The sequence below is a fragment of the Ahaetulla prasina genome, chromosome 2, assembly GCF_028640845.1.
Source record: "Ahaetulla prasina isolate Xishuangbanna chromosome 2, ASM2864084v1, whole genome shotgun sequence".
Classification (NCBI taxonomy): domain Eukaryota; kingdom Metazoa; phylum Chordata; class Lepidosauria; order Squamata; family Colubridae; genus Ahaetulla; species Ahaetulla prasina.
This window is the reverse complement of record NC_080540.1, coordinates 45,919,536-45,944,195: the sequence shown is the minus strand read 5'-3', so window position 1 is coordinate 45,944,195 and position 24,660 is coordinate 45,919,536. Positions and strand designations below refer to the sequence as shown.

The following is a 24,660-nucleotide window of genomic DNA, read 5'->3' as shown; positions in this document are numbered from 1 at the left end:
TTCATTCTGAGCTAATTAATTTCATACAGATATGGTTTATATTCTCCATGTTGTGATAGCTCATGGTGACTTCTTGATTATGTTCATCACTAACACGCTGATATCAGCAGACCTCAATCTGTGTTTTACTTTATTCTGTTCAATTTATTAGGGAAATGTTGATATTAATTAAAAGAGCAAATTAAAACCTCATTTTCATTTGGAACTTTCCATTTCATTTTAAAATAATTCAGATTATTTTGTTGACAGTTTTCTTTATTATATACAGCCTCCTATGCCTTACATACAGCTTTTTTATCAGATTAAAAAAAAGTTCCCTCATGAGGAATTAATGGACAGTTAAATGAAGGATTAAATATTTCTTTAGTTTATGTATACATGTTTCTTTACCTATACAGGTTTTTATGTGTATGCTTGTATGGAGCATATGCACCAAGACAAATTCCTTGTGTGTCCAATCACACTTGGCCAATAAAAAATTCTTATTCTTCTTCTTCTTCTTCTTCTTCTTCTTCTTCTTCTTCTTCTTCTTCTTCTTCTTCTTCTTCTTCTTCTTCTTCTTCTTCTTCTTCTTCTTCTTCTTCTTCTTCTATCTCTATATATTTTACCTATAAATAAGTTTATTGGATGAAGCTCTCTCAGTTTTGTAACCAAGCTGGCTGAATTAAAACTTAAGGAGAAAAGGAATAGAATTGGAGAAATAAAGTCACAATGGGCTTCTAGACAAACAGCTGCAGTTCTCACAGTTGGAGAACAACAGTAGTTCTGACTAGACATAAAAAATGAGGGAGAAAGAGATACATGCATACATACATGACAAGTCTTAGTACAGAAGTTCAGATTTAAAAGGTAAATTTCCCTCAATCCTTATACCAAACAACAAACTATATCTTGATATTTTAATGAGATGGCACTGTATGCAATTTGAGAATCCTTCTGGATAATCATCTCTGACATAATCAGCAAGCAAGTCTTTTGAACAATAGCATCTTGTATGCTATTTGCCTCTGTCCCTGGATTGGGGGAGCCTTCTCACAATTGCTGATCACTTCCTGTCTGGAAAGTATCTGAGTGATTTGCAATTCTGAAAACCACTTGAAAGCTACAATTGCTACAGAATATGGTAGCAGAATAGATATGGGGGGGCTTCTTATTTGACCCACATGACAGATCTGCTCTGATTGCATCACAAGCTTCTAAGACAGAGGTGTCAAACTCATGGCGTCACGTATCATGACTTCCCCCCCTTCGCTAAATGGGGGTGGGGGTGGCCAGTGTATGATGCATCTGGCCTGCAAGCCATGAGTTTGACACCCCTGTTCTAAGATGTTGATTGTCCCATACAGTACAAAGCAATTTATGGCTTAATACTTGGCTCCCTAGGATTGTCTTGCTCCTGTATCTGCTTGATAAATAAGATGTGGAACATTTGGCATTGATCTTACAGGGCTTCAATCTTAAGGATCTTAAGAAAATTCTCAGTAAATATACCTGCAGTCATAAGCAGTGTTCCCCCAGATGTGTAAATATTTCCAACCTTGTTGAGCTTTTGTAAAAAAAAATGGATTTTCCAACAGGTCTCAGGCTAGAATATAACAAATTGTTCCTTTGTGGTGACTGATAAGAAATATATTTGTTTAGTTACCATACTTTTTGGGGTATGTGCCATATATTGCAGCTTTTTGACTTGATATTGCTGGACTGCTGATCTAACTATAATATCCAGTACCAGAGGTTCTTGTAAGTAGGGAACATCTGGACTGCCATTTGTCACAAATTGTGTAGTGTCTCCTGCTTGGGCAGAGGATTGGACTAGATAACCTACAAGATCCCTTCCAACTCTGTTAATCTGTAATCTTCTAACATATCTTGGATGTTGACATATCTTCTGTATGGTATTTCAATATACTCCTGCCACCTTCCTTTCATCTCCTTTAAATTGGTTACTATCTTTCCAAAAAAAGATTTTCCTTGAACAGCTGAGATAAGCATGTCCTCTAGAAAATGTGAGGACTTTCCTAGGTCAACTCCACAGATGTATGTATGTATATAGGCAAGACAACACTTCTGGCTGTCTGCTAGTTAAGTAAAATAACTCTCATGCAAGTGAGCCAGTCCTGAAAGTAGCCACACTGACCCTTGCTGAGAATCAAAATAACGAAGATATATCATAGAGAAAATCTATGTGTTTGCTAGGAGTTGAAAATGACTTGATGTACATAATCAATAAAAACCACATATTATTTGCACTACTTTAAATTCCTATTACATTATCACTTTAAAGTGGAGAACTCACACTGAAAAATCTATTATTTCACAACTACTTCATAAATAAGGAAAAATAATTTGAGTGTTTTTTATAAAAAGACTGTGGGAGAAAACAAAAAATTGAGATTCCTCTATCACCAGTAGCAGAAGAGTTCAAAACACATCTTTCAAAATCTTAATACCTCAAACGATCCTGAATAAACAATTTCTACCTGTAAAATATAGTAAGATAGAAGCCTGTATGTACCTATCAAGTATTACTGTGATATAAGACACTAATTCATCATTTTTTTAAACAAAGAAAACAAAATATTGATATGAAAAGCAGAAACAGAATGAACAATTTTGCTTCCAAATGTAATATGTAAAGAATAGCTTTTAATCTTTGGTGAGGCAGTTTTTCACAACTCTTCCTTATAATGGTGGTGGTCTTTAGGTCCAAATGGTGGTAGACTTTAGGAGAAAACCTCCCATACTACCACCTCTTACAATACTAGACAACACAGTATCGACGATAGAAACCTTCAAATTTCTAGGTTCTATCATATCGCAAGATCTAAAATGGACAGTTAACATCAAAAATGTCATCAAAAAAGGACAACAAAGAATGTTCTTTCTGCGCCAATTCAGAAAGATCAAACTGCCCAAGGAGCTGCTGATCCAGTTCTACAGAGGAATTATTGAGTCTGTCATCTGCACCTCTATAACTCTCTGGTTTGGTTCTGCAACCCAACAAGACAGACACAGACTTCAGAGGATAATTAGAACGGCAGAAAAAACAATTACTACTAATGTGCCTTCCATTGAGGACCTGTATACTACATGAGTCAAAAAGAGGGCTGTGAAAATATTTACAGACCCTTTGCATCCTGGAAATAAACTCTATAGAGCACTGCACACCAGAACAACTAGACACAAGAACAGTTTTTCCCCAACCACCATCACTCTGTTAAACAAATAATTCCCTCCACACTGTTAAACTAGTTACTAAGTTTGCATTACTATTAATCTTCTCATCATTCCTATCACCGATCTCCTCTCACTTATGACTGTATGACTGTAACCTTTTTGTTGGTATCCTTAAGATTTATATTGACTGTTTCCCTATGGCTATCATTAAGTGTTGTACCTTATGATTCTTGACGATTCTTGACGAATCTTTTATGCACACCGAGAGCGTATGCACTGAGACAAATTCCTTGTGTGTCCAATCACACTTGACCAATAAAGAATTCTATTCTTCTATTCTATTCTAATGCTTTTTAGAATACACACTTTCTCATCCTCTTCCCCTCCCAAAAAAATCCAGAGCAATATTGTCAACATATCAAAAAAGGCTGCACCATCTTCACTGTAGTTGAAATTATTTCCTTAGACGACAACTTCTAGAATACATACTGTAAAATATAAAGCAAACAAAAACAAGGCTCAATTGTGAAATCTGACAGAGAGGTTTATAAGTGCTAGCCTAACTGTGGACAACAGTTGCTAAAATGCATGAGGAATTGGCAGGTTTTTACAGGTTATACCTACAGAGATTCCTTAACTGTCCATTTTGGGTTGCATTGCCAATTTTACATGATATCCTATGGGAAAAAATTAAAGGATGTTTGAAGTTCAATCCATGAACTAGAGCCCTGAGGAATCTAATGATACATACAAAATAACCTATGAAATATTGCTCAAGATCAACAACAGATTTTTTTTTTAAATGCAATAGAATAAAGTTTGCTCATGGTATGAAAAGTTTATCTAAGGTTTACTCAACTGACAAAACATGTTTCTTTTTATTAAAACCTTGAGATCCATCAACTGGAACTCGGAACAAAAGGCATAAACTCACAATTGAGTAGTTCTATTATTAGTAGCAGAAAAATGTTACATTCTTTAGTTTTAGTCATTTCAATAGAAGAATAATTGTGTAGGAGGAGTACTTTCACTGCAGCTGTGGTTAGAGGAAGGTGAAGATAAGGAATCATTGAAAACACATAGAGATTTACAGATAAATTCTGATTTATCTCTCATTGTTCCTATTCCTCAAATCTCAGACAATTGGCATTTTCAAATTCAATTATAGCATTTGTTAAAAGATATATTGTTTTTTAATAACAATCAAAAATTATTTTTATTTTTTGTGAAGACAAAAAAATTATTTTAACCATAAGTATATATTTATTACATAATAATTAAAATCTTAACCAGTATATTTATTACATGAAAAAGTATTTGTACATATTACTTATTTATCAAATCAACTTATACATCATCTCATTCATTGAGTGACTTTTGTTAACTTATATAATAGGAATAAAAGTAAAAATACAATAGAATGGAACCAACATGAAACAAACAAAATGTTAAAAAGGTATGATATTTATGTACTTACCAATCATATCTAAATTATATTAAAGTAACCAAAATATCTTTACAATCCCCAAGGCATGCCACAACATTTGAGCACCCTTAATGTTTGGAAATTGAAAGTTTGGCATGTCCTACTGCAGGAGCTGATGAAATACGGCAAGCAAAAGAAGAAGAATTAGTAGAAGTCCTAACCAAGGTATGTCAGCAAAACTAGAAAATGATACAATAACCAATAGATTGGAAGAGGTCAATCCACAAAATATTTTTAGTTTTCCAGTTATCAAAATTAGTAATCAAATTAGCTCAAATAATAATTAGATGAAGTTAGAGTCCTACAAGGAAAAGGCAATGCCATGTTAGAAAAATAACATTTTAGAAAAGGCTCAGGAATATGAAGCATTTATGCTGATGCATGCTGGATAATTGAGAAACTCAAAGAATGAGGTTCTCAGAATATCTCATGTGCTCATGAGAAATATATATATATGGAACGCATAATACGGACAGAAAATCATGAAATAGAATGGCTACAGGTTAGCAAAAGAGTGTCATGAGGCTATATATTGTTCCCTTATTTATTGAGCCTATATTCTAAATGTGCAAAAGAAGTTGGATTGGAAGAAGATGAGGATATTTTTAAAATTAGAGAAGGAAACATCAGTAACCTGCATTATGATGACAGTACCCTGATAACGGAAAATGCAAAAGATCTGCAAAGTCTAGTAATAATACTCAAGGAGCACAGTGAAAAAATGGGACTAAAATTACATATATTTACAAACAGATAAAAAAAACAGCTTTAGGATTTATAATGAAAATATCAAAGTAGTGGATAGCTGCTGTGTTTTAGGATCAACCATCCACAGAAAGAACTTAGGGGTCAAGAAATAGTATAGTAGAAAGTGATTGTTCTACTAGCAAGTCTACCTGCTGAATTTTGTACCAATCTCAGCTGCCAAATAATTTCCCAACAGAGTCCTATGAAGTGCATTAAAGATAACCAGTCAAATGATCATCAGGACACAAGTTTGCATCACTAGCAAATCTGGTTGAGATAGTGTTTTACCAGGCATATCACAGCATTCATGAAGGCCTTGGAAAATATGTTCAGTTACTGTGATGTATCTATACCTATGAAGATCAGCATCATACAAGCCATGGTATTCCCTGTAATGTTCCATGGAAATGAAAGTTGGACTTTAAAGAAGCAGGATAAGAATATTGATCCTTTTGAACTTTGGTGTTTTTATTTATTTATTTATTTATTATTAAATTTCTATACCGCACCATCTCCCAAAGGACTCAGGGCGGAGAAGACTCCTGAGAATACCATATACCGTCAAAGACCCCAAACTTATTTATATGCCATCAAGTTGGTATTGATTCTTAGTGACCATATACATTTTCTCCATATCCCTAACTTGGTTTTTCAGATTTCCACTGTAGGTTTTTATAAATGAGTCCATCTATCTTGCTCCTAAGAAAAATTCCTGATTTGAATCATGGAGAGGGTTGCGGTCCCTTATCATTGTCAGTGCCATCTTCCTTACTTTCTTACAAAAGTTCTATTTTATAGGATAATTAGAACTGCAGAAAAAACAATTACTAATAACCTGCCTTCCATTGAGGACCTGTATACTGCACGAGTCAAAAAGAGGGCTGCGAAAATTTTTACAGACCTAAACTGTTTCAACTCCTATCCTCAAGACGACGCTATAAAGCACTGGACACCACAACTAGACACAAGAACAGGTTTTTCCCGAATGCCTAAACAAATAATTCCGTCAACACTGTCAAACTGTTTACTAAGTCTCCACTACTATTAATCTTCTCATCGTTCCCATCACCCATCTCCTTCCACTTATGACTGTATGACTGTAACTTTGTTGCTTGTATCCTTATGATTTATATTGATATTGTTTCTTGATTGCTTATTTGTGCCCTATGACTATCATTAAGTGTTGTACCTTATTATTCTTGATGAACGTATCTTTTCTTTTATGTATACTGAGAGCATATGCACCAAGACAAATTCCTTGTGTGTCCAATCACACTTGGCCAATAAAAAATTCTATTCTATTCTATTCTATTCTATTCTATTCTATTCTATTCTATTCTATTCTATTCTATTCTATTCTATTCTAATTACAAAGCAAGTATCAGATAAGCCTTGAGGCAAGGACTATAGCAAAATCTAGGTAGAATATCTGTTTTCCTGCCTTAATTTATGGCACTCACAAATTTATCACAACAGTATAAAAGAAACATAAAGTATATATGAATTTAATAAAATAATTGAAAACCTGAATATTTCAGCAAGCCAAAGGTAGGTTCTAATAAAGAACATAATTATTTTAAGGTATTTTCCATTAATGACTTTTTCTAACAAACATACCAGTTTGTTTTATGCAGCTTTATCTTCCTTTGTTAAAGAATTTAGTTGACAAATTATCGCACTTACTGTCTTTTCATTATCAACAGGACGTGGTTTGTAGTTCTTTCAACCACTGTATTGAAAACAACAATTGTATTGTTTAAAATATTCAAAATAATTACATGCAGAGTTCTTGGGAGGAGATTAAAACATCCATTTGTCATTTGAAATAAGCTATAGTTAATGTGACTGTATTTTTAAATTTTGCTTCTTAAAGCAGTTTTTCACTTTCAGGTTAAGACAAGAGTGGAATAGACTTTGAATACCTATTAGTCTCGAATAATTATCTCAGGAATAAGATAAAAGAGAAAATCTATTAGCTCTGCCCTGTTGTCAGAGAAATTAAATGGGCATTTTTTTCATAGTGAGGCCAACTATGTGAAGGTGTTTGGTAAGAGATTAACATTTTAAATATAGCATCGCTCAAAACAACAAGAAACATACAATCTAGTAGCTTTTTGCAATATTCCAATCTAGAAATGATGTTCTGCAAGTGCTAAAAACCTACAGTGGTGCAAAATTTATGTATACAGAAAATAACATTGCACAGATTTAGTTGGAAACTAAGGTATAGTTGATTAATTAGTAACCAAAGTCACTTGGTTGAGTTGGCAGCTACAGAAATCAAACAAGTAAATAAACCAATGGTGGGCTACAGAAGGACTATGGTGCCTTCTTCCCAAGAGAATCAATGAAAATTTGAGATAAGCATCAAGAGTAAAAATGTGGGTAGGTTCATCTGTATACTGTATATACATCAAAATCTATAGTTCATGGCAAAAGTTCATGATTTTTAACAGTCTAATTTAAAAATAGTTTAACAGCCTCAGGAGAAAGATAACCTTGATAACCTCCTAGTAATTTGCCACTAGTTTATTATTTCTCTTCTCCCCATTAGATATTTATCACTGTAATAAGACAAACTCTCATGTAAGTGTATAAATTTAAAGTTTCCAGTTGCAGCTCTAAATGGAGTTAAGAGTTGAAAAATAGCACTTTTTTGTTACTTTGAAAAGTCTTTCAGCATGCATTGGCAAGGTAAGAAATGAGGGCAAGACTCCTGCTGTATTGTGTTTCCCCTGCTTCTCCCATTTTATTTCAGCAGAGTAAATCAGTTATATCATCAAATGGAATTGTTACACTAGGGACACTGATAGTGGAACAACCATGAGAGAATGAAGTAGCTTTGAAGTTAATGAATGAAAAGTCATTCCATCTCACTCTCAAAATATCCCATTGGATTGTCTGTGGAGATTCTCAATTATCCATGACATGGTTGTACCAAAAGTCCTTTTTCCAAAAGGCAACTGGATCTTGTTCTTTTTTTCCTTTGAAAATGTTTTGCTTCTCACCAGTAGTGTGATTCAAGTACTTCAACAACCGGTTCTCTGCCCTAAATGATTTCTCTCAACAACCAGTTTGCCAAACTGCTCAGAAAGTTAACAACCAGTTCTCCTGAAGTGGTGCAAACTGGTTGAATCCCACCACTGCTTCTCACCCAAGAAGTTTCTTCAGAACAGTTCTGAAGCTTAGAAGCTTTCAAGCTATGAAATATTTCTGCTTCTCTCCCCTCACCTGCGGTTAATCAAAACTGGAAGAGACAGTAGTGTCCCTGTCCTAGTTGTTCATAGCACACTCCTCGCTGTGGTCTGGGTATGATTTAGGAATTTAAAAGATTGCTCACAATATAGATAAAGGTATGATATGTTGGCTTTGATGCCTTTCTTGCTTACTGTGTTTTTTTTGAAACCAGATTCATGTAATTTATTTTCCAAGGTCCATCTCCTCTTTGCTGCAGAAAATGGTCATTGGTGCATTATTAATATCAATTTTTAGTACTGTTAATTTCATAGTGCTCATGGAGAGTATTCAGCAATTTATTGAAAAAACCCCAGACAACTGAAAGAGAAGAATGAAAAGAGGAGGAAGTTTTAACAGGTGCTAGAAAAATGTGTTCTATCCAGATGGGCCTCCTGTTGGCATCTTCCTGTAAAACAATTGAGAGGGTAAAAAAGTTATGAATCTATCATAAATCATGATTAATGATAGATTTTTAACTATTTTTCTTTGTCTCTGAATCACAGCACAAACTAGAAAAGATAACTGCCAATTTTTATAGGTATTCTATTTAGATTTTGTTTAACTTAGCAGAGGTGTAGATGAAACAGCTGCAGTACATCAATATAACACATTCAGGCTGGCTTTGGGTACTATGTAGAATTACTGTACAGCTACTAAAATTTTAACTGGGAACATATCATTTTATTGACAGCCAGCTAGAAATGGACCACAAAATGTTTCTGCTGAAAAAAATGTTTAAATGAATTGGTGTCCAAGAAGGAAGAGAAATCACAAAATGTCATGACATGATGCAGAACTCATGACTTATTTAATTGCATCCTATGTTTCATATTGTTTTTATACATACATACATACATACATACATACATACATACATACATGTATGTATATGTGTGTGTGTGTGTGCGTGTGTGTGTTTTCATAGGTTTTCACGGGTATAGGTATGTAGTCTTGGTATATTCGGGTCTTTTCCTGTGTAAGGTTGAGAGTATCTTGGTGACGTTTCGACGAGGTCTCACTCATCATCTACAGGCTGGTGCTTTCAGCTTCGTGCTTCTGTGAGCAAAGCGTGGTCAGAGCTGCCATCTCTCTATAAATACTGGTGGGCAGGTGGGGAGTGTTGCTGTGAGCAAGTTGGTTGGCTCTGTGGTTGCATCCTGAATTGTAGATGGAGTGGGTGTTTGCAGATTGGTCGGCTGTGATGTCTTGAGCAGATGGCTGTGATGCAGCATCCCGGGTTTTGGTTTGGCTCCAAGTCCGAGGTCTTGTCATATGTTCCTGGCGTGTGTCAGTTTGCTTTGTGTGGGGATCGGAGGGGGGCTCAGCAGCCAGTGGTGCCAGCATGAAACAGCTGACCAATGTGCAAACACCCACTCCATCTACCAATCAAGATGCAACCACACAGCTAACCAACCCGGTCACAGCAACACTCCCCACCTCGACCAATCTGCAAACACCTACTCCATCTACCAATCAAGATGCAACCACACAGCTAAGTAACCTACTTACAGCAAAAAAACTAAGACTCCACACCTTCCCCCCAGTATTTATAGAGAGACGGCAGCTCCAACCACGCTTTACCCGCACAAGCATGAAGCCGTAAGCGCCAGCCTGAGCTTTGGTGTTGTGGCCTCTGAAGTTCTGTGATGTGATGTCTTGAGCAGAAGAGGCCACAACACCAAAGCTCAGGAAGAAAAGACCAGGGCCACACCCACACAGGATGCTACGAAACAGCCGACCAATCTGCAAACACCCACTCCATCTACCAATCAGGATGCAACCACAGAGTCAACCAACCCGCTCACAGCAACACTCCCCACCTCCCCACCAGTATTTGTAGAGAGACGGCAGCTCCGACCACTCTTTGCTCGAGAAGCATGAAGCCGAAGACACCAGCCTGAAGATGATGAGTGAGACCTCGTTGAAACGTCACCAAGATACTCTCAACCTTGCACAGGAAAAGACCCAAATAAGCCAAGACTAATACCTATATCCATGAAAACCTACGAATGTGTGTGTGTGTGTGTGTGTGTGTGTGTGTGTGTGTGTGTGTGTGTGTGTGTGTGTATGTATGTATGTATAAATTTTGCTCACATAAGAACAAAGCCAAAAAACTCCAGCCTGAAGATGATGAGTGAGATCTCATCGAAACGTTGCCTGAATACTTTCAATCTTACACAGGAAAAGACCTGAACATACCAAAACCTACATACATATATCCGTGTTTCCCGGAAATGTGACCTACACCAAAAGTAAGCCCTAACTTGATTTTTACATGTGTGCCCAATATAAGCCCTACCCCCAAAATAAGCCCTAATTAAGACCCCACCTACTCCAGACTGCACTGGTAAAAATTAAGTTAGGGTGTGGATGGGGGGTGGAACTGCTTACCTTCGGACAGTTGTAGCCAGGCCTCGCATACCCCGACACCTGCCTTGCCAGCCCATTTCTTCTGCCTGCAAGGGTTTCCTGAAGGCCTCTGCAGCTGATAACAGAGCTCCAGATCGATCCAGAGCTCTGTTATTGGCTGCAGAGGCCTTCAGGAAAGCGTTGCTGGCAACAGAAGTTCCTGAAGGCCTCTGACAACAAAAAGGCAGGGGGGCAACGCATGCAAGTGAGGTGAGTCAGTGGATGACATCTCACCCGAAAATAAGACCTGGTGCCTTCTTTTGGTAGTAAAAAAATATAAGACCCAGTCTTATTTTTGAGGAAACACTGTGTGTGTGTATGTGTGTGTTTACAAACACACACACATACACATGCACACAGTGTATATGCCTTGTAATGTCACAATATATAGTATGTGTCTTTTCAATCTTAAGTCAACTACTAAAGGCCTGGGAGTTTGAGAATTCTATGTTGTTCCTAACACTTCACCTTTCTGGACAGAAATCTGATGTCATTCCTGGGATCTATTGGATCTTCCAGTGTCTTTTGCTTTCCATATCCTTTCCAGTTGCTCTTTCAGGTCCTGGTACTTCTCCAGCTTCTCATACTCCTTTTTCCTGATATTGCTGTCTCTTGACACCGGTAACTCTATCTCCACTGCTGTCTTCTGGACCTTAACTACCACTATGATATCTCATGATTAACCATACCTGGCTGGCCGATCAACTAGATATCATGGATCTAGAAGTCCTACAGGATCCTAGCCCTGTTATTCTTCACTACCTTTTGTAGAATCTCCTATGTGGATTTGGAAAGGTTTAGCTTATACAGATGTTCCTGTATATAATTCTAGTTCTAATTTGTCAAAATCATTCTATCCCAATCATAAATGCCTCAATTCTCTTAAAGTAAAGGGACCTCCAATCCTATTCTGGTTCTGAGCTCAATGTAAAAAATTGGTTTCTTCTTTCAGAACTCTTAATTAATGGACAAGAAAACCATTTACCTGAAAAACTATTTTTTATTCTAATCTGTTTGTAGCATAACATTGTGTTGGATATCAGGTTAAGAGCTTTTAACTAAGATGAAGTCTTAATTATGGTATGGCACCGACATCATAATGATTTATTTATGAAAACTCTATTCTTGCAGGTACCATTAGAATGGCTTGGATTGTACGTTAATATTTATCATCCTTGCACTCATATCTTCATGCTTTATAATTTTATTGTGAATCCATTTTAATAATTGTATTATTATAAAGCACCATGTTTTTTAAAAAAAATGGATGCTAAATTAAATATTTAAATACTTTTTTTTTTAGAAAGGACAAAGAATGCTCTTCAGCTCCTATTATTAACATCTTATAAATTTCTTGATTTTGATTGTGTAAATAAGGTCAAAATATATTCAGTTTAACCAAGTACTTAAAATTTCTCACCAAAACACTGATTTAGGAATAGGTTATTCAAATTACTTGTTTAACGAGCACAAATCAAGGCTATTCCTTTTGCACAAAATCACCTGCAGTTATCAATCTGAAATTAGGCAGACAGAGGCAACTATTCTTTCAAATTAAAAGGCCCATAATTGTGTTTTTTTAAATGGACTCAAGACACAAAAGCATCTGCAACTATTTTTTTCTAAGACAGATTAGCATTATCATTTTAGAAAGATCTGGGAAGAAAATACAGCTATTTGAAAATTATCTACCTGGACCAATAAGATCTGTGATTGATGTATAATCCTAAAAATAAATATAACTTGCATAACAATTTTTCCTCCATCATATCAACAAAGGAAATGTAATTATTACCATATCTTGTAATAAATGTTTTAATGTTCTAATAAATGTTCTAATGTTCTTGTAAAAGAACATCAGCATCATAAATACACACCAAACATTAGTTTTATTTGATAGTGATAATGTACTGAATATAAATTTAACAAATTATTTCTTTTTCTGTAACTGCAAATAATTTTCTAGACATAGTGGCTGTGTGTATTTTCACCTTATATTTGGACAGAAAAATACAAAGCCAAACTTTATTATTCCAAGGGCAAAATATACAGGTAGCTGGGTTTATCTATTAATCCAAACATTAACTTTAACGCAAGCCCAGTAAAAGATGATTAAAAAAATATGGGAGTTCAGGAGCTAGAAACTCAATCAGATCATGCTTAGAAAGTAAATAAGAGGATGTCTTTGGGTTTAGGGTGGGGAGGTTGGTTGGGAAGAATTTGGGAGTTTGTATTGTTTTATTTGGTCCTAAACATTCAAAACATACCGTATATACTCGAATATAAGCCGATCCGAGTATAAGCCGAGGTCCCCAATTTTACCCCAAAAAACTGGGGTAAACTGGGGACTCGAGTATAAGCCGAGGGAGGGAAATGAGGCAGCTACCGGTCAGGGAGAGCCTCCTCCTCAGCCGAGAAGGCTGGCGGCCCCCCCGCCCCGCCCTCTCACTGCACCGGCAGGGCTTCCCCGCGCTAATGCAAAAGCCCGCCAAGTTTGCACCATCCGGTATAATGTGAAAAAAAGAAGAAAAAAAAAAAACCTCGAGTATAAGCCGTATATACTCGAGTATAAGCCGAGGGGACGTTTTTCAGCACAAAAAACGTGCTGAAAAACTCGGCTTATACTCGAGTATATACGGTAAGTTGTACAAGGAAATTATAACCATAATCCACATACATGAGATGGTTGATGCATTAACAGAGATGGCACCCCAATCTCTTCCCACCAAACCAGGGGTGAAATTCAAAATTTTTCCCTAACGGTTCTGTGGGCGTGGCTTGATGGGCGTGGCAGGGGAAGGATATTACAAAATCTTCATTCCCACCCCACTTTGGGCCAGCCAGATGGTATTTGCAGGTTCTCCGAACTATTCAAAATTTCTGCTACCGGTTCTCCAGAATCTGTCAGAATCTGCTGGATTTCACCCCTGCTCCAAACTCTTGTTTTTAGTTTAATTTTTGTAATTGTAAGCTATTTTTATAGTTATGATTATAAAATGTTTGTGTTTTATCTTTCTGTAAGCTACTCAGATTTGTCATGAACTGTGAGATGGATAAATTCATATTTATTGTAACTCTGCAAGGGTTTTTAGCTAATAAACATTTATTTTCAGTCTGACAGAGGCAGGGAAGGGTTAAGATTTCATATCCCATACATTGCAACAGATGTGATAGTATTTTAGAAGTTATTTCCAAAATGAAACTTGGGTTTCATTTCCTCCTCCCCTATGTTTCAATATGTATTTTGCGGTAAATGTTTAAGTTCCGCTAAAAGCTACTAGATTATCTGCACTTTTTTTTTGTACAAACATTTCAGAGGTTGTTTTTAAAGAGTACACCTTTATTTTTTATAGAAGTTAATATTCAAAAAATGAGATTATGGTTTGTGTAGCTAATGGGCATCGTTTAGAGCAGGGGTGTCCAAACTTAGCCCCTTGAAGAGTGGTGGATTTCAACTCCCAGAATTCCCCAGCCAGCATGAGCTATAAATATGAGCAAGTTGCTGGCTGGGGAATTCTGGGAGTTGAAGTCCACCACTTCAAGGGGCCAAGTTTGGGCATCCCTGGCTTAGAGCAAAGTCTGTTGTGAACTCCTTTGGCAATTGCTTGACTTGCTTTTTCTTCATAAAGAATGGATTGGCAAGGAAGAGGCTAAAAAGGACTGATGGTTTGATTCCTCATGCATAATAGAGAATAGCAATAGCACTTAGACTTGTATTCTGCTTCATAGTGCTTTGCAGCCCTCTCTTAGAAGTTTACAAATGCCAGCATATTGCCCCAACAATCTGGGTCCTCATTTTACTGATCTGGGAACGATGAAAGGCTGAGTCAACCTTGAGCCAGTGAGGATTGAACTCCTGGCAGGGGGCAAAATCAGCCTGCCATACTGCATTCTAACCTGCGCTACCACAGAAGTGGTGTAGTCGTTATAGTTTTTCAGCTTTTGTTTTTAGATCCCATTTAAAGATGTCATACTATAACTATTAGGGGTAGTTTGTTTTGCTATTATTTTTTACTTTCAGTTTTCTTCTTATCCATTTTTTATTTGTTTGTTGGGTTGTTACTGTTCACTTAATTTGTGTCTCATTCTTTGCAACCCCATGGGCCATAGCATGATAGGATCTGCGAGCCTGAATTTGTCCTCTTGTTCTTTCCCATTATTTCAGTGTCAATCTATCATATCTGAAGGCTCTGTGAGACTTTTGGGACTTGGTTAGATTTAGAATATCTCTTTCAAACTGTGTGTTTATTAAACAGGATTAAAAGTTAAGATATGTTGAAAGGTTATTTGCCTAAACAAATAATCATATGAAGCTTAGCAGGAAAGCTTCTGCTCGTTGCCATCTTCTTGTGATACGTGTTAAATGAACAAATATTGAGATAAATATGGTTGTGTGGTCTTACCAAGAAAATTTTTAAAAGTGTTCTAAAAGCACATTAGGAAACAATCCTTATTTATAAAAATTGGGGAAAGTTGTATGAAATTGTCCACTTAATGTAACAAATTATTATATTTTATATATATATTATTTGCAGGTAGGTAATATTCAGATTTAACATCTTAAAAGAAAATACTATTTTATGATGGAATTATGCATATATATATATATATATATATATATATATATATATGTAGGTCTTTGGTTAAATATATATATATATGTTGGTCTGAGAAAACAAATATATATATATGTATGTATGTATATATATTTACTTATTTTCAGAACTTTCCTATGCTTGGATCTTTAATGAATACCCAACGTTTGTGCAAGAAGATAGTCGGAGGTTTGTTTCTCAGGAAACTGGACATCTCTACATAGCTAAAGTAGAGCCATCTGATGTAGGAAATTATACCTGTGTCGTGACTAGTGCTGTAACTAACACCAACACCCTTGGATCACCAACACCTTTGGTGCTACGGACTGATGGTATGCATTTATACTAATGTGTAGTCAAGTGTATATGATTTTATTGCCTACATAAATTTTTGGAAAGCCCAATTGTGTGGATATGTATAATTTTGAAACACACTGTAAATTTCCATAATATTTACTGTCATGTTTTTTCTAGCGAATGTTATTGTACCTCCTTATTCCTATTTATAAATAACTTCAATTGTAGCATGTATAATTAAGTGTAGAATTTTTCACTGTGCATAACACTCATAGACACTTTACTATAACCAATTACCATTAAGGAATGATAGAGTGCAGCAATGAAACATCACCTGCAAATTTTACTACCAGTGCAAAGGTATAGAGCAGGAATTGGATCAAACTTAAGAATGCCAATTCTGTGGTTGATTTTTACTTAATTTCCTTGTTCATGGAAAGGGAGGGACTCCCTTACTCCTCCTTCAATACATCTTTCTCCCTTCATGACAACCACAGTAACCACACAAATCCTTGATGATGGGAATTCAGAGATACCTAGATGTGCATTTCTATACACCAAAGGATTGTAAACTGATTATGGCTTGTCATTTATACTAGCTGTTATTTCTATGTGTATAATAAATTACTTTTTCCACTTACTCAAAATTGCAATCAAGATCTGTAACAGTTCATCAGAGTTCTGCTGCTATTTCATTTTTACAGGCAGATGTGTTTGTACATGCATGAAATATCAAGAAGTTGTGATGTAACAGAGAACCTTCAAAGTTACCTAGCTAATTGGTACATTCTACTGCATTCTCTATTTTCTTATACTACATTTTCTAAAGTTAATAGGAGGTAAGTTGGCATGTTGAGTCATGTCAGCTGTCAATCTAGGGATAAAGCAATGATTATGGAAGCTGTAATCCATCTCTACTTCAGTAGAACTCTTGTACAGTTGCTGATCAAGATGTTAAGTTGCTCTCTAACTTTCCCTTTTCTGGTATAAAAGGTGTGATGGGGGAATATGAACCCAAAATAGAAGTTCAGTTTCCTGAAACAGTTCCTGCTGCTAAAGGATCAACTGTGAAACTAGAATGCTTTGCTCTTGGAAAGTAAGCATATCTATTTTTTTTCTATAGAAAGAATTGGACATAGAAAGTGCTTTTGCATATGTTGTACTTATTTGAACCAATTTTAAATGAAATAATACCGGATTTATAAACTGAGGACCTTTTTATGAATGGACTATTTATTACATAATTTTTCTAGATCACACTGTATAGTAAGTAATGAACATAGATTTTATACTGTGCATTCAATATTAACTTTATATAACAGAATCTTGAAGCTGGTTTACATGTATTACTGAGATACCAAAAAGCTGCAGTAATGGATATTATTGGCCAAATTTATGTTTGAGCTATATAAATTTAGAGAAATTTGCCAACGGTAGTAAAATTAAAATGAAACAGTGCATATTAGAAGATTTGATCAATGAAAAATTGAAAAGTTCTCAATTTATTATTAGCAAAGTTGATTCCTTGACCAGATCAATAGAAGGATGAGTAGGAGATCAATAGTTTAGTGACATCTCTGTTTAAGTATAACATGGCTTCTCAAGGAGCAACAGATGATTTAGAAAATGGCATACTGCTGTGGACATATGGACTTCATATTGATGCTGATAAAAAACATCTTGTAAACCAGGGGTGTCAAATTTGATTTCATTGAGGGCCGCATCTGGTTGTGTTTGACCTCAGGAGCCCAGGGTGGGCATGGCCAGTTCGACATCACTCATATTGGGGGTGCCTGAACTCCATTTTCAGCTCCAATAGCCTCCTGCAACCCTTTGCCAGTGAAAATGGAGCTTGGGGGGCTGCACGCAGCCATGGCAAACTCTGCTTCCAGCTGTGATGGCCTCCTGCAACCCTCTGCCAGTGAAAACAGAGCTCGGGGTATCACATGCAGTTCTCCTGGGCATCGTTATCTCTTGCAGAAGCACCATAGGCAGCCCTTCGCTGTTTCCAGGGCCTTAAGTTTGACACCCCTGTTGTAAACAGTCTTGTTTTCCTTTCCTTCCTTCTATCCATAATTGTAGTAGTTGGAAAGAGTGATTTCAATTATACTTTAGCTTCTTCTTTTTGAAAGCTTAAAGAAGTTTGTCTAAAAAAATAAAAATCACTCTCTGGCAAATTTAAACAATTAACTGACAATTTTCTTCCAAAAGCATACCAAACACTGTAAATTCCTTCTAATGTGTAAATCGTGATGTTTTGATTTTTTTTTAAAAAAATCAGATAATAATAATGTACAACATAATCTTTAAAATATTCAATTTAATTTCATTGCTTTAGTCCAGTTCCTCGAATTAACTGGAGAAGAACTGATGGGACACCATTTCCAAGCAAAGTAATGTTGAGAAAATCCAATGGCATGATTGAAATTCCCAATTTCCAACAAGAAGATGCTGGTCTCTATGAGTGTATCACTGAAAATAGTAGAGGGAAGAACGTTGCAAAGGGACGTCTCACATATTATGGTAAGCATTTTTTTTTAAAAAAACAGAGTTTTAAACGTATTTAAAGAATATTCATTTTTTTCCAACTACAAAGAAACCCTTCGAAGGAATTTTAGCTGAAAGAGTGCAGCCCAATGTTATGCTGTGAGGTTCTGTGGCTAAAGTTAGGCTTGAACCTGATCTCTCTAGAAACTGCCCAAACTCTAACTCTGCAATGACATATAAAAATAAATGTGTTATATCAGTGATACAAGTGTGGATGTGTTCGCTTTGAATACTGAAGATACTAATTCACCATTAATTTTTGATCCTCTTAATTTTTCATTTTTGTTCAAATGTTTAGAAGTTAGAGACTTGGAGAGAACATATATGTGTGTGTGTGTGTGTGTGTGTGTGTGTGTGTGTATGTTTTCTGAGATTTTCGCGGGTATTTGTATGTAGGTCTTTGGTTATTCAGGTTTTCTCCCACGTAAAATTGGAAGTGTCTTGGCGATGTTTCAACGAAGTCTCATTCGTCATCTTCAGGCTTCAGCTTTGTGCTTCTGGGAGCACGAAGCACGAAGCTGAAGCCTGAAGATGACAAATGAGACTTCGTCAAAACGTTGCCAAGACACTTCCAATTTTACGTGGGAGAAAACCCGAATAACCAAAGACCTACATATATATATATATATATATATATATATATATATATATATATATACATATACATACACATACACACACACATACATACACACACACACACACACACACACACACACACACACATTTGCAGATGATGATGTGTTGGTGTTGGAAGATCCATTGAAAGGGACAGAGTTTATGGGAAATGAAGTTGGTATGCTAGGTGACTTTAAGATTAATAAATAAAAGACAAAGATATTAAGAAAAAAAATGAAGACACAGGAGCAAGTGGAATTGATGAATAGGATGGGGTTCAACATAGAGGAAAAAGTAAAATATTTGCTTGTTAACTTGATTAACATGAATTGTATATTGTTTAAGAATATGTTAAGATGTGGAATGAAGTTTTAAAAGGTATTTTAAGATGGGATGAATTACAACTGTTATTATTGGGAAGAATTTCTGTGAAAAAAATGAAGTGTTTTATCCAGAATCCTATTCCTTTTTCAGTCTTTCCCATATATATATTATATATAAAATAAAAAAGAATTGGGCATGAGGACGTTAAAGTCACTAACATTACCATATTTGAAAATGTACTTTGCAGCTTGTTGCTTAATTGAAGTAACAGGTGATGCTGAGAGATAAAAGATTATTGGAGTTAGAAGGGCACTATTTGAGATTTCGGTGGCATGCCTATTTATGGTATGACAAGATTTCAGAAATCATTTCATTAGATGTGCCATCCTGAGAATTTGTAATAAATATAAACCTAGTTTATATCCAAAAATACCTTGCTGGATTTTCTAACAAGAAGCATATTATAAAAAAGAAATGGCAACTAAACAGAAGATCTTAAGTAAAGTGAATTGCTAGAATACTCCCAAAGTGTGATTCTATTTAAAAATTTTTAAAAAAACATAATTTTAAAAACGTAATAAAGCTGTTTTAAAAATTGAATTTGAAAATTAAAATTTGAATTAAAAGATTGGGGCAGAAGTTTTGATAGGTGTGACATTTCTAATATTTTCAGTTAACAGTTCTTTGCTTTTTCTTTCTATTACTGAAAAATGACAGTAGAAAAAGATTGCTTATACACTACTAGCTTTCTAACTAAAGGTTCTAGATCTAAGATCTGTGTTGACTCATATAGGAATAAGAAAAAATGAAATAAAAGACAGAACAAATTAAAAGTATTTGTTCAGTTGTCTACATGTTCAGTGTATTGCTTGCTATTACTCCCAGCAAGGGCTTCAACCCATATCTGTAGTAGTTCTCAGCTTATGACCAAAATTGTGTGCAAAATTTCTGTTCCTAAGCAAAATAGTTTTTAAGTGACTTTGCCCCATTATGTGGCCTTTCTTGACACAATTGTTAAGTGATTCACTGCAGTTGTTAAGGTAGTAATATGGTTGTTAAGTGAATCTGGCTTCCCCATTGACTTTGCTTGTAAGAAGGTTGCAAAGGAGATCACATGATCCCGGGACCAGGGGTGAAATCCTCCCAGTTCGGACTGGATCAGGCGATCCGGTAGTGATTGAGGCAGGTAGTTCGGAGAACCGGTAGCAAAAATCCCTGTCCCCCCTCTCCCGGCCCATGCCTACCCAATCACCCAGTCCCTACTTGCCTACTTGGCAGCTTGCTGCTTTTTTCGGGCTCGCTCGCTATTCCTGCCTTGCTTCAACTGCAGCAATCAATTGCATCAGCTAGCAACTCAATCTGCCTGCCTGCAATCCATCTCATGGTGACCAACTCAATCTGCCTGCTTTGTCCTTAAATTGTAAGTGGGGGGGTGGTTGGGGAGGGAGCTTTAAAAAAATAGTTAATTGGGGTTTTTTTAGGAGTTTTATTTTTTTTAGACATAGCAATTTAAAGTTAAGGAAGTTTTAAATTTAGCTGCTTTTATCTAAAAATATAAATAAAATAAAATATTTGTGCAGCTTTCTGAGATTTGGTGTGTTTCTGTAGTGTTTCACTCTAACTACACAAACACACCAAATCTCAGAAAGCTGTATGTGGGATTTTGTGTGTGTGAGTGTGTATTGTGTTGTATGTGTGTAAAGTGTGAAAGTTGGTTTTTGAGCTTTTTGTGGCTGTGTGAGGTTTCTACTTGTTGCAGGGGCTCTTTTGGGTGAAGTGCAGCTGCTTTTACATTGTGTATGTCAGTTGTGTTGTGTTATATGTGTGTAAAGTGTGAAAGTTGGTTTTTGGTACCTCTTATTGTTTTGTGTACTTTGTTTATTATTTTTATTATTTATTGTTATTGGCCATGCCCACCCAGTCACCTGACCACCAAGCCACACCCACCAATTAAGCCACGCCCACAGAACCAAAGGGAAAAATTTTAGATTTCACCCCTGCCCAGGACACTGTAATCGTCATAAATACATATCAGTTGCCAAGCACCCGAATTTTGTGATCACAATGATCCTGCAGCAGTTATAATTTTGAAAAATGGTCATAAGACACTTTTTTTCAGTGCCATTGTAATTTCCAATGATCACTAAACGAATAATTGTAACTAGAGGATTACCTATAATAGTTCAACATGTTCAGAGTATTAAATTTTGTCTAGTGCTGGCAAAGTTCCTTCAACCTTCTATATCTTAACTTCTTTTAATAGGCAACTGTTAATGCTCCTGTGTGTGTTTGACTTAATCTCTGTTGATAAAAACAGAACTTAAAAGACCTATATTATTATGCTGCAACAGAATAATTAATTCTCTGAAACTTTAATTTTATTTGCTTATTTTAATGCAAAAATCATATTTTCACAATCCCTCACATGATCCCGGGACCAGGGGTGAAATCCTCCCAGTTCGGACTGGATCAGGCGATCCGGTATCCGGTAGATAAGGCTATTGCACATGATTTGCTTTTTCTAAAACATTTATTTGCAAATTATATGGGCATAATGCCATTTTTCTTCCTATTTTCTTCAAGTCATTTTTGCTTAATAAAATATGAAATAGGCACTCTTGCACATTTTAAATCCTCTTGCACATTTTAAAATATGCACCCACTGGATGCTAACAAAGTATATTGTTATTTTGTTGGGGGGGGGAAAGCTGAAGTACTAGCCAAGTGTTAATTAGCAATTTTTATAAAACATTACTCCCCTAAAATGTAATTTTCCTTGTGAGAACTGCAGTTTAAGGATTGTTTCACTTCCAGTTGAAAAAAAAAATGCATAATGCAAGGAAGGCCTATAGGAATATTTTAATATTTTTATTCCATAAAGCAGTATAGCAATACAATCTGTTTTGTATTCTGTAAATTAAAAAATAATTAATGTAAATAAATTTAGCATATAAAACAGAAAAGCATTGCCAATCACAGCTGCCTTAAGTAAATAGCATAAGACTGTTCATCTGCTGCTTAAAATAATAATGCACAATACAACAAAGATTAATTACTAGCAAATTTATCAACAATTTTGACAGTTAATTCTAAAAATTAACTGGGATTCAGCTGCATTATTTTATGCCAGTCATATAGTATTTTCTAATTTCTTAAGGTGATTATTATTTTATTGGCCCTGAACTATTGTTCATGTCATAGGACCAATGCATTTCATTTCCTTTCTTTTCTTGTTTTGACTGCAAATATCAAATATTGATGTTGCCCCCTTCCCCAATTCAGTGCAAATATTTTCCTGGGAATCAACCCACCTTAATGTAAAGCAAATTGTAAATCTAAAGTTGGAAAGTTTTCATTCATTCATTCATTCATTCAGCCACCCATCTTATAAGATGGTAGGTCAGCATTGATATGCACAATGTAATAAAGGCCTAAATTTCTGACTCTCCCTTTTATTTATACAAGATGTATCAGTTCAAATGACAATACAAAGGATATAGGAAGTAATTTAAGGACTGATTCTGCCATCCGCTGGAAACGACCAAAAATTAGTGTATTATGCATTTGTTGAATATTGACCTATTCAACAAAACACAAAAGCAATACAAATCCTTTTATTAAAATCATACAGATTCGTAATAAAAACCTCTTTTGTGTAGGCTCTCGGGATTCTGTAAAAAACTGCAACTTTAAATGGTTTTCTTTCTTTTCTTTATTAAATGAACAAACAGTATCTTATTTGGATTTTGAATTCCCAACTAAACTTTGCAAGCACAATTTGCAATTTATTTTAAAAGTCTGTGTTCTATTGCTTCTCCACCCACATTTTAGGGGGAAAAAACCCTAAGTGTACCACTTCCCTTGTTAAGCAACCTTTCACACTATATTATTTTTCTCTATTCCAAAATTTTAATAGCCCATATCCATGTTTCTAAATATTCTTACCCACCACTATCTAAAATCACAGGAAGGCTTGGAGATATTGGCCCAGCAATTCCCTCTGTCACTTGGTCTGGCAGCTGGCTTTTCTCTGCTTGGTAAAACGTTTGATCTCCTGTCAACCTCAAAATCTCTAAGGAATCAAAATTACTAAGTGTGTCACAGGATCACCAGGCAACATTTTTTTTTCTTTCTTAATTCATAAATCTTCAACAGTCTTCTTGTCTAGAATATCTTAGGCTGTGCAGGTCAATATGCCTCCCAAATCTTATTTCCAGAGTTTGTCTGAGAAATTTAGGATTCTGTCTCTTAGGACAGTGCATCAGCCTTTTTTTTCCCTCCATTGCATTCATCTTCCAATGTGAAAGTAGACTAAGCTAATCTCAATTTTTCCTCTTACTTAACTAGCACAAAGCTTTGGAGTTTCTTTGTGGATGTCTAACAGCCTGGAAGAATCCATAGTGAAATGCCAAATATCATGTAGCTTACACACATATTTTAAAAAAGAAAAGGCTGGGGAAGAATCTTTTACTGGTATCATAGTTACCTCTGTAACAGAGCAATTGCCTGTGTTACAGGCTTGAAGACTAAAATATGAAGAACAGTTGCATTAATTGGGTATGGCTAGTCTAAAGAAAAGAATTCAAATTCAAATCTTTATTGTCACTGCACAACATATGTACAATGAGATTGGTTGAGCTCCCTCAGTGCATCCCCCCCACAACACAATACAACTCACAGTGAAGACAGAAAATCCCTAACCCAATAAATCATATTAACAAAATACCCAGTCTTATTGCACCAGTGTGAACATGTTACACATTGTGCCGGCCCTGCAGTACAACATACTATATAGTTACGATGTTATTTCTCATTCAGGAGTCTGACAGCCCATGGATAAAAACTATTCTTCAGCCTCTTTGTGCGGCTGGCTATACTTCTATATCTCCTTCCAGATGGTAGGAGGGTAAAGAAGTGATGACCAGGGTGAGAGTCGTCCCTGAGAATTTTCCTCACTCTTCTAAGGCAACGAGCCCTAGCGATCTCATCTAGTGGTATCAGAGGACAGCCCATGATGCTTTGTGCTGTACTCACCACCTTCTGTGATGTTTTCCTATCTGCGGCTGTTAGACCAGCATGCCATACCATGATGTAATAAGTGAGGATGCTTTCTATTGTGGATCAGTAAAAGGAGGTCATCAGTTGTTGTTCTACCCTGTTTTTACACAAGACCCTAAGGAAATGGAGTCTCTGTTGGGACTTCCTGGCCACCTGGATTGTGTT

The 24,660-nt window shown here is 35.8% G+C and overlaps 1 protein-coding gene across 1 annotated transcript in view; it reads left to right on the top strand.

The window, feature by feature from the left end:
• The window catches only part of LOC131192953 (contactin-3-like), a 226,197-nt gene that overhangs the window by 125,778 nt on the left and 75,759 nt on the right, over nt 1-24,660 (top strand). Inside the window, exons 4-6 of the mRNA XM_058172593.1 lie at nt 15,780-15,983; nt 16,942-17,044; nt 18,287-18,471. Coding sequence (XP_058028576.1) covers nt 15,780-15,983; nt 16,942-17,044; nt 18,287-18,471 — 492 coding nt within the window. The remainder of the gene's footprint in view (nt 1-15,779; nt 15,984-16,941; nt 17,045-18,286; nt 18,472-24,660) is intronic.